Source organism: Ochotona curzoniae, unplaced genomic scaffold (assembly GCF_017591425.1).
Source record: "Ochotona curzoniae isolate NIBS_2020 unplaced genomic scaffold, NIBS_Ocur_1.0 patch4, whole genome shotgun sequence".
NCBI classification, from domain to species: Eukaryota; Metazoa; Chordata; class Mammalia; order Lagomorpha; family Ochotonidae; genus Ochotona; species Ochotona curzoniae.
The window spans coordinates 154,362-170,819 of NW_024466972.1; the positions used below are offsets into that span (position 1 = coordinate 154,362).

General features: G+C 32.4%; 1 protein-coding gene and 1 non-coding gene across 36 annotated transcripts in view; both read right to left on the reverse strand.

Annotated features, from left to right (window-relative positions):
• LOC121167605 (regulating synaptic membrane exocytosis protein 2) overlaps positions 1-16,458 on the reverse strand; it is a 471,939-nt gene that overhangs the window by 144,561 nt on the left and 310,920 nt on the right. For 4 of the 35 annotated variants that reach the window (XM_040997113.1, XM_040997133.1, XM_040997122.1 and 1 more), the window contains one exon: positions 10,450-10,479. The exons of 25 other annotated variants lie outside the window; for them this stretch is intronic. In XM_040997113.1, the coding sequence (XP_040853047.1) occupies positions 10,450-10,479 (30 nt within the window). Of the gene's footprint in view, positions 1-10,449; positions 10,492-12,293; positions 14,509-16,458 lie in introns of those variants that run through there. 6 more of the 35 variants (XM_040997116.1, XM_040997109.1, XM_040997131.1 and 3 more) reach the window with 3 other exon arrangements.
• On the reverse strand, positions 13,390-13,493 carry LOC121167611. The gene has a single exon (XR_005885603.1). It is a non-coding gene; the product is annotated as a U6 spliceosomal RNA (small nuclear RNA).

Here is a 16,458-nt window from a genome sequence, read left to right on the forward strand (position 1 = left end):
GTCTTAATTATCATATACCACTGCATTTCACATCTGGGACCTAATTAACAGAGCCATAAAACATACTCTAAAAACATCAACTACATATCTCAAAACTATTTGCAATAATTTAAAGGAACATAATAAAAAAAATTTTGAGGTATATCTTGACATCTACCTATATTAAGAAATATTATTTAAATAAGCTTAAAATTATTGAGAATGCTCATTTAAAATCACACAGGAACAAAAATATTCATCATACAAAATTTAGACCTGTGCTGGAAATGAGATCCATATGCATGTATTTTCTTATATACATAAGCAATTGATGTAGTGGAGTAATCCTCGTGTTATTATTGAACATATGTTAGTGTCTGTAGTATAACAAAAATGACATTCTCACATCCCAACTCTTATTCACCCTTTTCATTGATACTGTAATTTTTAAAAACTTGTCTGATTCCCAATCATATGGTAAGATTTGGGAATTTTTAACTAGGCATTTTGCTTAATTATAGTGATATGTAAATACAGTCTGCAGATTCTACTATATCTGTAGAATTCTGAACAACTCAGAAAGATTATTTGCTCTGCATTGAAAATGAAAGAATGGTAGCTATCACCAAAATGTTTGATGTAAGTTTTGTGAGTCATGCAATTTACAAAAATGAAAACCTAAACAATGTAACTCCCTCCAAATTAATATACTCATATTCATTATTTTCATTCTGATTATTTCTAAACTTTCCATCTCAGGATTCATAAGATTCCTGTGAGAATTTTCTTAGTACATAAAAGTTAAATTATTTTCAGGTATAACATTAAGTAATCATATGAAATATTTTCAGAATACCACATATGCCTTTCTTCTACCTTCCAAGTCATGGAGAGAAACAGTAGATATAGAATTATAACTAATTCATAGTATAACCTTGATGTAGTATCAGTGTTCTTAAAAAGATCCAAATACTTGTGAAATGTTCCTAAAATCATAATGAAAGTACAAAGTAATAAAGTAATGCTCCTTTAAAAAATAACACAAAATAAAATGGTTAAGTACAAAGAAAGAGTGAAATAAATAAAAGAAAATTGCTAAATGCAAAAACACACAGTTGTTAGATATGCTATTTCCTTGCGTATTTTCATGTTGCTATGCATAAGAGTGTAACGTATCTACATTTTCTTTAGGCTAACACTTTGCTGAAAACAACTGGCATGCCAATTAAGATAATAAAACTTGCCTGAAAAATAAAATAATAAAACCTGTGGAGAAAAGTAAAAGTTTTGATATGTGAATTAAGGAAGAATGAATAAAATGAGTTATGATTAGAAATTACAAAAGTGATATAAGTTCCCAATACAAAAACAGATGAGGAAGGTGTTATAATAGTTATTTTCTCCGCGTATACATAATGATCTCCCTGGAAAATGATTATACATTTGAAATACCAAATGAGACAAAATAACTGAAGTGTAGGTGATTAAAGGGCACATATTTTGTGTTATTTCATCCATGTAGTTTAAATATTTTGTGATGTCATAATAATGTTTAACAAAATTACAAATACCATTAAGTTGGAATAATTATTTGCAATGAGAGAATTATCCTAATATTTTCAATTTTAAATAGCATTCATGTTTGAACACCTTTTATTTATTTTTTAAGAAAGACTCTGATGTTGACTCTTACTGTTGCACTGTTGCATAGTGCAAGAATGAGTAAATGGAGTAACTAATTCCATGGAGCTTGGGTTTCCCCCAGAATTCAAAGGAATGTGTATTAAATGTTTCCATGAGTAGGGACATGTCATAAGACAGCTCTGTTCAAAACAGGGGAAAAAGAGGAATAAGAATTAGCAATATAGTTAGCTACCTTTGGAGAAAGCAAGCTGAAAAATCAGATGACAGCATCAGGTGGATTCATTTAAGCAAAAGTGTTTCAATCTTTCAAATACCTTCATGCTCATGTAAGTGATCTTGGGGATGCTGCATAACACTGTGAGATTGAGTTGGTCTCCATTGACACTAGGCCTCCCTTTCTGAATCCATTTCTGTTTCTCCTCACTCTAGCCCTATTTTTCTCTTATATCGTTTTTCTGCCAAATGCCTAAGGTTGCACCTTCAATTTCTAGACTTTAACTTTTCTACAATCTCCTCTTTTTCGCAAGTAAATCATGAGTCCCAGCACAAAGTAAAATTACTGACATTTAAATCAGTATTGAGGACACGGGCACTGGTGTTTGACACCATGACTGAATTACTTAGTGGAATGCCTGCATTCCAAATTATAGTGCCTGGTTCAAGTCCTGACTGCTCTGCTTCTGATCCAGCTTTACGCTCATGCACAACCTGGGAGGCAGCAGATGGTGGCTTAACTGCCTGGATATTTACTACTCTTGTGGGAGACTAGCATTGAGTTCCTAGCTCCTGACTTCATCCTGACTGAACCCTGGCTATTGTGGGCATTTGGAGTCAAACAACAGGTAGGATACTCACTCTGCCTCTCAGCCTTATAAATCAAATTAAAAATAATTAATTAAACTCCAGCATCAAATGTGTTGACTTATGTAAATCAATTAACTGATTTGCGCCTCAAATTTCCAAACTATACACAGTAAGAACAATTTTAGCTCATTGAAAACAAACTCAATAACAGTTCAAAACAACTCATACTCCAGTGATAATTATCCATAATGTTTACTGACGTTTTAAAAAACATGTTTCAGAGAAATCTTTGAGGAATGCAACAAGTGTTTTGATCACTGAATACTCCTCAACTACTCTACAACCATTTTAATATCTCTGTCAGAAATAGTTCTTCTACTGTTTCCCAAGACAAAAACCAATTGTTTGCAGAACATTTCAGCCATCAACTATTCACCACCTTTCAAAAGTTCTGCAGCTGGGTTCCCTGTATCTAAACAGAAACAATGATGTTTATGACTCCATCTTGTGGGTTCATTCAAATAAATCACATGTATTTGAGCCACAAACTAAGACATTCACAAATGTAGGGAGATTCTTACTATCTGCTACTGATTCATTTGCACAGGAATAAACTTTTACTTGGAGCTCTGTTATTTCATGTGGACTTTACCTGGGAAGATTAAGAGGGGGCGAATCTTAGCATCACTAAGTATATTAGCTGAATTCTATCTGACATCATGAAATTTATCTTTCAAAGGTTATCAGAAAACACCATCTTTCAAAATGAGTGATTATTCCTCAGGAGCAATTTGCCCTAATGTAACCCTAATCAATGCTCCAGCATTGAATTAAATGATTACACTGTCCTCGATATTTTCCTTCAAGGCCTGCATCATGAACATTTCTGACTCCCTTCAACTTCACTATTTGTCAGACAATTTTCAAGTTCACCTTTCTCAGCTTGTTCTTCAAATTTATTCATTTTATTTTATTTTAAAGTGCTGCTTACATAGTTGATCAAGGTGAGAAGGATTGAGGGTTAGGGAAAAGTGGGTGTGATCATTGTTTTCAGGTTTTTATTTCTTTTTCCTGTGTCTGGGGGGAGGGGCGTCAGGGGAGAAGCCACACCCAACTTCCCACCCACCCCCCTGGAGGTTTGGGAACCCAATATCGAACCAGGGACTTGACAGGGTGCATGCTTTGAGGGTGCTGCACAGCTGGTTGTGATATTTCTGAAATGTTGCAAATTTATCCATTTCATAAAGTGTTATGAACTCATTTTATTTCTATCCTGGAGTGATCTTTATCTAAATGTCCCTGATACTGCAGTTAACTTCAGCTCCTATTTCTCCTAAAAGTGCTAAGACTCACATTTCCAGTTGTCTCCTAAACTATCCCCGTATGATTATCCCATCAATATCTAAAACTTGCCCCAAATTAAAATCAAAGGTCATTTCTTCTTCTTCTTCCTTTTTAATAATCATAACTAGAATACCCTGAATCTAATTCTTACTTTATTGTCTTGTTTGTTTAGGGGATGTTAGCTGTAAGTAGAGTTCTTGATCCTGAAGAAATTAAAACCTTCTTACCCAATACTTGAGACTTTAAACTCACTTTGATTTCCAAATGCCACCCTGGGACATCTCTTTGACTTGATGTTCAGAGGCTGCAAACAATGCCCCTCTCTGCCCCCACCCCCAAAGTTACATGCCTCTCAGGAGGGGACCTTGCTTAGGGATGTATTAGATTAAGTAAATAATTTTTCCTGTTAATGTATATAGAATATTTGGATAATATATTAAAAGCTTTAAATTTGGTATGTTCTTAGTAATTTCCAAAGGCAGCTTAATTAACTTAGAATTCACACAATTTAGATGCAAAGTTCTGTGGCATCTGTCAAATATATATAGTTAATACTGTCTCACTACAGGCACGATAGAGTACTTTCATCAACCTAAAATGTTCTTTCTGTTAGTCTTCTTCCTGCCAGCTCAGGTAACCAGAGATAGCAACTATGTCTAACCTTTTCATTTTCTTCAGTACTGTTTTTTGACTACAATTTTACTTAAGGACGTAGAAATGACATATAATAGAAATTTTTCAAATGATATGGTTGGACTCATATTCTGAGCTAGTACTACCATTTAATGCAGAAATTACTTATCAGCGATAATACTTCGCAAATGCAAAGGATGGTACCTGAGAGATTAGCTTGTATTATATTACTTAATCAGCTCAATTGTTTATTCAAACTTCTTTTCTGAAACGCTTTACTGCAAAATTTACCCAAAATCACATAACTAGCAAGTGGCAGATAATGATGTTTCTTCAAAATTCGTGAACTGAAATGTCAACCATAAAATGACATTCTCATTTCTCTCAGTTCCTTCTCTCTCTCTATCACTCTCTCGCACACATATACACACTCATTCAGGCAAATCTACGCAGGCGAATATTTGTTCTCATTTTACTTTCTGAGCTGTTTCTCCTCTTTCATCAAGAGATAATGTTTCAATTTATTTTGCCATGATACCAAAGTTAGGAAACAATATAGTCATTTTTTAATCAAAAGAGATAGATTTCTGATTTTCATTGTATTTTGCTCTGAACTGACATCAATTTTTCACATTCTGCATAATCACATAACCTATAACTATACCCTCCCCCTCCAATTACTCTTTTATTATCAGTTCGCTTTTTTATTATACTTCATCTCTTTATACTAGTTACCTTACTCACCCTCATTTTCACTCTCACTTTTACGTCTCACATCCAGTTCCCTCAAGTCTTTATCTAGATGATTAAAAAAAAAATCTATCATCTGTCAAATAACATTCTTCTCATCAGATAAACTAGATTAAATTCTTTTGAAAAGTCTTCAGTGTAACACTATTCATGTCAAGTTATTTCGTCTATATAAAACCCATTTATGTTTCTCAATCCATTTTAAACATATTTCTGCTCTAGATATAAAAGTATATCAGTTTAAAGGAGCTGAGAGAACTGCAGATAATCAACCCAATGCATAGCTATTTTCATCTTATTCTTTTCATTCAAAATCAAATTTGCATGAGGATCAGATTTTTCTAGATTACTCCATTAAAAATTACATGTAAACATGCAAGTCTCCTGGGTCATATAGAGGTTTTAAGCAATAACATTTACAATTTCCCATGTTCATCTTATTTAGTGACTATTTCTTCTCCCAAGATTATAACTTCTATGATTGAACAGATCTTATATGACTTAGGCACTATTAAAATAAGGCCTGATGTGTATTTATTAAATATTTGTTGAACCAAGTTTAGAATGTGAAGTATGTTTATTGCACTAAAATAAGAATTTCAAAAATTATTTTGAAAATGCATCAATTATGTTATTTCAGTTTATAATAACCAGGAAATCATATAAGTAGAATCATTTTCTGTTATTTGTCTATTTTATAAAAAAGATTTTATTAATTTCTGCTTTATATTATCACTTATAAATTCATATTCATATTTTCACAAACAATGCATTAAATCCTGAGAAGGCTATAATTCCAGGAAAAATGGATATTTGTTAATAGAAAAACAACAAGAGAAGAAATTTGAATAGCCTGAATAATCCATGAATTATTTAGATATTCTCTCCAACTGTTAGACACTTAAAAATTTTTGTAATCTTTCCAATTGAAAAAAATGATTTAAAAAATTTAACATTTACAAAATTCATCACTTAAATACATGGATTCACACATAATTGATTTATCTATTATTTTATTAATATTCACAATAACATCCTTTTATTATGAAAAGCAATGCTTTGGTAGCCTTAGTGCAAACATTTTTAGCTAAGTCTCTATTTTTTGACCAGATCTAAAGCCCAGGAATATTCTAAATGTCTTGATTTAGATGGCAAAATTGCTTTACAGAAAAACAATAGTAATTTGCACTATCATTTTTTGTACACATCCTCACTAAGGTCTTCTAAAAATGTGAAAAATAGTATTGCATTTAGAATACATTTATTGACTTTTATATAATAATAATAATTTTGTATAGTAATAATAACAACCAATAATTGCTTTCATACATTCACTTACCACTAGAGTTATTTTTTAGGAAAATATATGTACGCTTTTCCTATTTTTCTACTAAAGATTTATACAATGCATAATTTGAATTTTAGAAATATAAAGAACCTTAAATATTTGAAATTGCAGTATATGTTTTTGTGATATATTCTAAGAGGCAGAATTCTGGTTCCAATGTTCTTGTTCTAGCCTTTAACTAACTTGCTTTAGAAATGACAAGCTAAAAAGAATAGGTATGGTAGACTTGATGCATTTGCATGTCATTTGCCTCCTAAACTAACAGCAATAAACTAGCATATGTTAATGCATATAACAAAAAGAAATAATCCGAATCATGGAAGGAATGCTTACATACCAAAATGTTGCTCTAATTTTTCTAGTTAGTTAATTGTCTTTACTTAGACTGAACCAGAGAGCTTTCAGGTGTTTTGCAAATTACAAAGTATCTACTTTAATTATAGCAGTAACCATTTGTGTTAGTATTACTATCATTCCCATTTGCACAACAGGAACCTAAAATACAGAGGAACTTTCTCATAATCACAACGGTGGTGGAGTTGATCATGCGATGTACTTCCGGGGTCTGCAGTCATAAACTGCTTCCTAAAGTAATACTTCTTACAGAAACAAATCGTTTGCTTAATGGCTGAAACTTTCATAACATACACTTACAGTGCATGGTAGGTCCAGGTAAAACTGAATGTTTGGGGAGCTGGCATTGTGCAGCTACAGGTTCAGCTGCTGTCTGCAGCCAAGGCATCCCATCTGGCACTGGTTTGAGTACTGACTGCTTCACTTCCAATCCAGTCCCAAGTTAGGGTATCTGAGAAACAGTACAACATGGTCCAAGTGTGTGGCTTCATGCTGCCCATGTTGGACACTTGGAAGAAGCTCCTGGCTTTGGCTTGGAGTAGCCCTGCCCACTGTGGCCATTTGCAGAATGAACCACCAAGTGGTTCCTCATTTTCTCTTTGTAACTCTGCCTTTCATATAAACATAGTAAATAAAGTTGTCTTAGAGATTTCTTGTGAATAAAATTGACATAACAACAAGAATTAGGTATCAGATATATATCAGAGGTAGAAATAATTCTGAAAATGTGTGTAGTTGGAATTATTATCTTTGGAATGAAATCCATAAGACTTTATTTAGTTCTAAAGTAAGGTGAATTCGTGAAGTGATAAACACAATGCTGAATAATACAGACCAAGATCTCATTTATAGTACAAGGGGTTTACAATAGAAATCCAGGTTTTGGCTATTCCACACTTGGAGGAAATGGAGTATTACAGATAATACTACCATAAAATGTTCATCCTAGGGATGGCACAGAGGTATGGCTAGTTAAGCCAATAGTTTCCTTGGCATCCTATTTGAGCACAAGTTCAAGTTTCTGCTTTTCTACTTCTGATCCATCTCCCTTCTATTGGCCGGAGAAAAGCAGCAAAAGATGGTATAAGCACCTGGGCCCCTACCACTCACATGGGAAACCTGGCTCCAGCACTGGCTAAAAAGGCCTTCTAGGTTGTGAACCAGAAAAAGATCTCTCTCCTATGTCCCCTCTCTACTCCTTCCCCATCTTTCTATCATTGTGCTGTTAATCTTTTTTTCCCAATTAGGGCAAGGACAAGAATATTTTTTTTCTTCTTCCCAATCATATCATGATGGCCTGTTTCTGTGAGCTTCATCTTCCACATGGTCTTATCCCTTCTTGGCATGAACTGTTCAGTTCTACAGTGTTTATTTCATTGATGGTACTGTCCCTGTATATGTTTCCTAAAGAATCAATGAGTTCACGATTCACCATAAATCTGATCCTATTAGCAGAACTGATTTAGCTTTGAAACAGGTTCCTTTCAGACTAATTCCTTATTCTGTTTAGTGGCTCGGATTCTGATTAGACATGTCTAAAGAAGCTAGAAAAGTTTATTTTGGTGCCAAAAATGTATGCTGAATTTTTCACAATAAGTATTTTCACAAACTCTTTGAACGCCCCTCATTTGCTTTTTCTGGTTCTCTCCAAAAGAACACTCTTGCTTTTGTTCTCTCAACTCCTCCCTAAATGTAAATAAAATATTAGTGATGCCCAAACCTTGACTTCTGGTTCTCTTCCCATGCTTTATATTCATCTGACAATTTCATTCTTAGAGTGGCATCACTCCAATACTGGTATTCTATAATATACTGTTTCCAGTCCAGACTTCTCTCCCGATTTCCAAGCAAACAAATCCAGTTTCTTTTGTTAGATATTTTTATTTGAATTTCCAAAACTGGTCTTAAACCCAAATCATCTCCAGTATGAAATTTTAGTCTTTCCACTAAAACATGTAAAATCTTTATTCTCATACTGGTAAAATATCCAAGCATTTTAAACACATGAGATCACTTTGTTCTCCATATTCCCTCATCAATACAAAATCAGTAAGACCTGTAGATTCTATATCTTTCAATAACTTCTCACATTCTGATAAACTCTATATTTTAATTCAGAGAATTATCATCTCAGAAATGATATGCTAATATCACTCCAGTAATCTGCCTAACATATGATGTCTGATCTGATTATTCTGTTACTTCACTAATCATGTGATCCTCCTGAATTCTGTCCCTGCCTCCTTTTGCCTAAATTTCATTGACATAACTGATATCGTTTCTTCTGCCAAAATGCTCTATTACATAAGAGGCAACATTTATTTAGCCTTTCAGATCAATTCAAATGCTATTTCTTATATACAGTCTTCAGTGAATTAATACCCATCTTTCCCAGATGGAAATAGTCATGCTATCTTTTGTAATTCCATTGTATGTACAAATTATATATGTATGTATATATGTGAATTATCACTTACAGATATGCCTGTAATATTATATAGAAAATTATCTCATAGAATCAATAATTAATTATAACACCTACTTAGATTACATTAGATTCATCCTAGAAAAAGTCCAAACGTAGTAGCCCAGCACTGTGGCACATTACATTAAGCTACCACTAGCATCCTATTTGGGCTCTGGTATAAGGCCTGCTGGTCCACTTCCAACCCAGCTCTCTACTAAGGTGCCTCAGAAAGCAGCAGCAGATGGCTCAAGTCCTTGGGACCCTGCACCCATATGGGAAACCCAGAAGTCCCAGGCTCCTGGCTTCAGCTCAATCCAACCCAGTTTTTCTGGCCCCCAGGAGAGTGAACTGCAGATGGAAAATTCTCATTTTGTTTTTGCCTCTCTGTCTATTAACTCTTTCAGATAAATAAAATAAATCTTTTTTATTGTAAAGAAAAAAAATCAAACACTTAAGTAGCCATTTCTATTTCCTATTAATTTCCAGTTCCTAGGACAACACTGCATAGCATATGTTTAATAAGTGTGTGTTAGTGAGTTGAAAGAATCCTCAGGTTTCAGTTCAAGTGTATTCTCTTCCATAAAGCAATATTTGGTCTAACAGCTATAAAATATTTCTTTATCTATCTTTGTAGAATCTATTGTTAGAATCATCTACATTTGCATAAAAAGTCCTAACTACTCATTGATACTGATATCTTCTTTAAACGTATGTATTAAGTCTTTGGCATCTCCCACCCAAAATAGTGAAATCCCAAATTAGCGAATTCATACCAGAAGTAAAGTAAATCAAAATTAATTTTTATAAAGTTGGAAATATCTTTCTGGTCTAAGACAGTATAATTAATTTGCTAGTATAATGTAGCTAACCCACATATACATATTGCATCTGCGGCTTGTTATAAAACTACACATCTACATATTACATAAATTAATCATTCTGTGCTTATTCATCTAACTGAAGCATTAGCTGGCAAAAATTGACTATATAAATATCTAATCACACCTATAAGATTTATTATTTTTATATTAAATAAAGAAAAGTTGTACAATGAGTAGAAAAAGGCAAAACTTTCTAGGAGACATTAGATAAATGAAAACAAAGAAAAGCTGTAGAAGAGACACACCTGCATATCTTCTGCTTGTAGAATCCACTTCTTCAGTGATCACATCGTGTAATGGACAGACATAGACAAAGGAGATGGGTATGAGTGGATGTACTCAAAAGAAAATGTGACACTGAAGGAAAAAGCCCCAAAACGTCTGGGAAAGAATCCTGTATACAGTTGTGGGGAAAATATAATAAAAAATATACCACACACACACACAAAACCGCAAGAACTGATAGCCAACTGGTTAAGCTACTGTAGGTTAGTAGAAATAGAAATACAAAGTTAGTGTAAAAATAAAGAGAATTCAAAAATTGAGAATTATTTATGCACAGCCAGTCTTGAACCTTGATGCTAAAGAAAGATGTCGTTAGTAAAATGAATGTTACTTGTGTGACCATATTGTGCAAAATGTAATTGAATCAAGTTATGCTTTGAATATAACTTTTCAGAAAAAACAACTCATTCGGTCATCAAAAAAAGCAATAAGACACTTATCCTACGTTAGGTTTTCCCAAATAACAAATGCTTATATGAAAAAGAATAGGCCCATCAGGTCAGAATTCTATTAAATCACTTTAAAATAGTAAAATATTTTGTAAAAATATCAGGAAGTAATAATGTAATACAACTGATAATCAAAACTGTTGAAATATATTATCCAATTTCAATATTAAACTTGAATGTAACTTTAAGTTAGATGCCTATTCAGAAAATTCTCACAAACAACACATTATAGATTACAGAAGATCATAGATCATCTGAGATAATAAATTTCTATTAAAATATGGCAATTCAAATCTAACATATATTCTAAAACATATGGCAAATAAGTTGGAAACACTTCTTTCCCAAGTACTAATTCATAAGGCATTTTACACAGTGATACAAAAAAAGAGAATGTCTCTAAACTCAGCATTCACAGGAAAATATTTTCGCACAATATTAGTTGATTAGCATTAGTAAGATTGACACAGATGAAAAAATACAGTAAAAAGTTCCTATTTCAATTGTCTACTTAGCATTGAATCAGATGCCACAAATTTTAAATCAAACAACTTATTTAGTCTTGTAACATGATTTATGAGATCTTTATGTAAAAGTATGTTATATGAAAATACACTCAAAGCATCAGTGTAGCCTTTCAGAGAATGAATACTGATAGAACTTTATCTTTTCATGAACAGTGAGAAAATGATAACTCTCCATGAGAAAAAAAGTAGTAAAAATCATTGAACCATTTTATTGGGAAAGAAGGAGATATCCTAATATAAATTATAAAGAATGGGAGGAGGGAGCTATGACCCATTTGGAAACTTAACACACTTGGAAACAACAACCTCATATTATCATATAGCACATTTTTTTAACCATTCAAAATCAACACCAAATCTCATCATAATTATTACAAAACCTGAGCCTGGCTAATAGTATTGACAACTAGGAAAATATCTTTGCATCTTCCTGAAAGTGTTCACAGTCATTAAAATGACATAAGTTATATTTTCTTTTAAATCCCAATCCACCCATTTCTTACAGAAGACAAAATAGAAAAGTCACAGACATTAGTAGCAAGGATTAATACTAAATTTAATCTTATAATACATTACCTTTTACATACAAAGTTTCCCTAGTTACATATACATTATATTACTATAATAGTTTCCCTCTAAGTCAAGATGGAATTGGTATGAACTGATGAAACACTTGTTTAAATATTTCATTTCTAAGATATTTCCCTTGGTAAAAATACTAAGTCAATTATGCTTCTTTTCCCTCTTGCCATTTTTTTGTAACTTGGTTTTCTTTGATGTGGCATTGATGAAAAAAAATTTCAGATAAATAATGTTCAAGAGACTTACCATATATAACACATAACAACTATAGTGGCAGAGCCAAAATATAACAGAGACCTGCTGGTTACCTTATCAATTTTCTTTCTACTAAATGCTGTGTGACCCAGTAAAAATATATAATAAAAATTCAAAGAAACAAAATTTCTGTCACGGTAACACCAGAACCAGACACTTTTGCTTAACACATAACCAAAAACATTTTGTAAATGAAGTATATATTGTACCTGATCAAATAATTCACCAGTTTTCATTCTCATAAGAACTACAGTAATCTTAGAACATATAATACACTTTTAGATTAAAAAGATAAAATCTACATCATTCAAAAGGAAATAAAAATGAAATATTTTCACAATGATGTCATTACGAAAATGTTGAAATCCTTTCCATTGTTTGAGTCTAATGCATCCAAAATTGGTTTAAATTAATGTTATAGAAAAAATATATAATTAGCAGATAGGATGTTCATGCAAATCACGAAATTTAGTTTTACAGCTACAATATATCAAACGCACTCAAAGTTTTTGCTTTCATGCCTTCCTTGTATTTTTACTTGTGCTATTTGCAACAACAGTCTCATCTTAAAAGGGAAGCTTCATAATTAACCAGCCATGTCTTACGTAAATCACAAGAAGTTACAACAATTCACCTTGCGTGGTTTGTAATGAACACTAACCTCAAGTGAACCTGCAAAGTCGGCTGCAGTACCCCTTTTTTCTTCAGATCTCCCTACATTTACCACCCTGCATTTGCCATGGTAAGACCTTTCTATTTTAGTCCTGTTAGTGAAAGCTGCAATGCAAATCCTTCCTCTGTGTCATTTAGCCAATAATTAATTAAGAGTGATAAAGGATACTAAAGGATGTCCTTTCTTAGATGTCTGCTACTAACGTAGGTATATTTAAATTTGAAAATAGAAAGACTTCATAAAGAGAATGTGCAAGATTTTTTTATGCAAAATAAGTTTCAACAATGGCACTGAAGTAAGACATGCATAAAAATAATGAATAAATTCATCTTAGCTTTCAACATCCCTCCACCCTTTCATTTTTTTTGCATTCCCCATATTGTTATTATTATTACATTTAGTTAAATAAAATGCATAAATTTTACATTTTCACAATTGTGTGTCAGCCCTGTTCAACAGCCATGCCCATCTTCTCTGCATTGTTCCAGTTCTAGTCTTTGTGCTGTAGAAGACAGCACCTGATTCTACTTGCTACCAGGGAAGATTCATGGAGACAGCAGGTCGTGACTGCCACCCACATGGGAGACATTAAAGCCCACAGCTCCCTGCTCTGCCTGAATGCCAACCTGCTCCATCCTGTAAGGCCACTGTCAGGCCTAGCTCCTCATGGCATGTGCAAGGTGATCCAGCAGATAGCAACTCTTTCTCTCGCTCTTGCTCTCTCTCAGATAAATACATGGCTACATTTTCTATTGTTTACCAAGTTTACAGATGACAAAGTAAAATTTCTACACTGACAAACTGAAGATACAAAATACATACTGCATCTGTACTGAGCATGTACTAATTCACTGTCTCATTAATCACTAAATAAAGACCAACAGTATTCAATAGCATTTATGCAATATTAGGCCTTGTTCATAATGTAAAGATAATTTAGAGCGTAGAGGAGGAAATACATAAGTTATTGAAAATACCACCCCATTATAACACAAGGGAGTTGAACATCAACAATTCTGTTATGGGAAGAGTTCCTGGGATTAATGCCCTGTGGATCTCAAAGAGCAATTGCATTTATTCTATGGTTTTCAGTAACATTTAATTACAATATTCTATTGATTGCTTCATATATTTTATAAAACACATCCTTGTTTTGCATAACTTTCCCCCAACAAAGATTAAATATATGAATTCTATAACATCCAGAAATAATTTGATATTATCTAATAATAACTAGAAACATAACCCTGAATGACTTTTGTGGATCAGATGGATGAATCAATTTGGAATATTGCCCTAGATTGAAATAAATTGCTTCTTTTTTCAAGAAATTCCAAAATGTTCATGAATAGAAGAAAATTAAGGCACAAAATTTTTAAAAATTCACAAAGATATTAAAATTCATTAACTAAACACTTTTTGAGTAAATTTGCTTAATGTTAGTTTCATATAACATAATCTAAAGGTAAACCTAAGTAAAAAAATAATTCCTGCCTTCATTATAGCTACAAATTCTGCAAAAATACACTGTAGAAATATCCATATTTTAAAAATTAAAGGGTAATACATAAATTAAATAATATAATAATAAAATAGGCACTAATGAGTAAGTGAAGATGTTCTAGTAAGTAGTAAAGCATAAATTATTTCACATCTTTCAAGCTTCCAAAATATTATGTGTAATCATATGGTTCTACACAAAAGTGCTCCTTTGCTCTCACTTTTACAAAAAACAAAAGCAAAAAATACACACATACTTTCTAGGTAAGATTTAGAAAGCTAAGAGCATTGTAATGGTTTCCAAATAGTTTCAGGCATGTCAATTCACGATTTTCCTATATACTATATACCTTGCACTTAGAAAATAAGTTTGACTCATAATATTTACATGAACAGTATCAAATATCATTGGCAACTGTATTTCCAAGTACATTTGAACTATTTAAATTTAGGATTAATGTCAACAATTCTTATGTCGCTGAATCTGCGAAACTTTTAAGCTCAAGAATATTCTTAAAACCTGACGAACCTACACTTGATCTTTTTAGCTGTACATTTTCATAAGGTAAATGAGTATATTTTATGCAGAAATATTTTATACAGAAATTGTATGTAGAAATATGTTCTCTTCTATATATTTCTAATGATTGTAAGAATAGATAAGCTCACCAAGCAAAATTTAGAAATCCAATGACTTAAAGGTTTCTTCTGGTAATGGGAATATATTCTTCTCTGGAATCAGAGTGCTCATTGAAAAATAAACGACAGTTTAACCAGGCACATATACCCTTGACCCACACTTAAAATGTCTCATTATTTTAAGATCTAAACAAAATAAATAACAATCTACATGAGAAAGACATTAAGTTCCTCTCTAAAAATTACTCATGATACTTGGAGTCTAAAATGATAGGTAGGATAATTATGTTTTATGCTCACATCAACGACAATGACATGATAAATATAATTACATTCCCAAGTCAAGTTCTTCTTCTGATGTCATTAGAGATAGAGAAAGCAAATCACTCTGTTTCTGATACGCCTCTCAAGACATCCTAGTTTAGATAATCCTTTAAGAAAAGTAGATCCTAGTTCATAATGTCTAAACATCATCCAAATACTTAATTCATTTTGAGTGTATGACATGCTTTAGACTTATCACCCTAAAATTTTATGTCTGAAATAAAATTTTTAAGTTTTTATGGTTAGTATACATACCTAAAGTGGCAAAATCTCCACTGTCTAGAAATTGTTCTTTTTACACTTTTTTTTTTTTTTTTTTTACCAACAGCAACTGAAAAAGGAAACCAATATGCAGCTACTGAACACAGTCCATTTCCCACCTCATGTTTAGGTTCTCACAAACTTTTTCTAACACCAGAAGGTCATTCAAATAATCACATAATAATGAATCCCCAGATATTCAGGCAAGCCGATTACCAGCCTCTAGTGCATCATTATCATGAATTAAGCATGGGTTATTAGTGCTAGATTAGTAATATTACAGATGCATTTAAATATGAATAAATCACTCCAAAGGTATCAGGGTACTTCAATACCTTTTGTAAAAACAAAATTAAAAAACTTTGATTTGGAACAAAGTACTTTTGAAATCTGCACAGAATTTTCAGTACACATTTGCCAAAAACTTTTTAAAGTCCTTGCCTATGCATATACTTCTAAATCTTGAGGTACCTTCATATCTTCTGGAAAACTCAGATTTATAAACATGTTGAAATTTAATCAGCCTCATCTGATATGCCACACTGCTTTCCTCCCATTTTTTCATTTTCAAGTTTTAATGATTTAAAGTATCTTCAATATATCCTTTCTTTTAGAAACAACTAAACAGCATTATGAACTAAACTTTAATATTCTTCCTTATTACCATATCATAATGCATATTTACTCATAACACTTTAAGGTTTGAATTTCCATTATCAATTTTCTTAGTATATAGGAAAACACACAACTCCAAAAGTA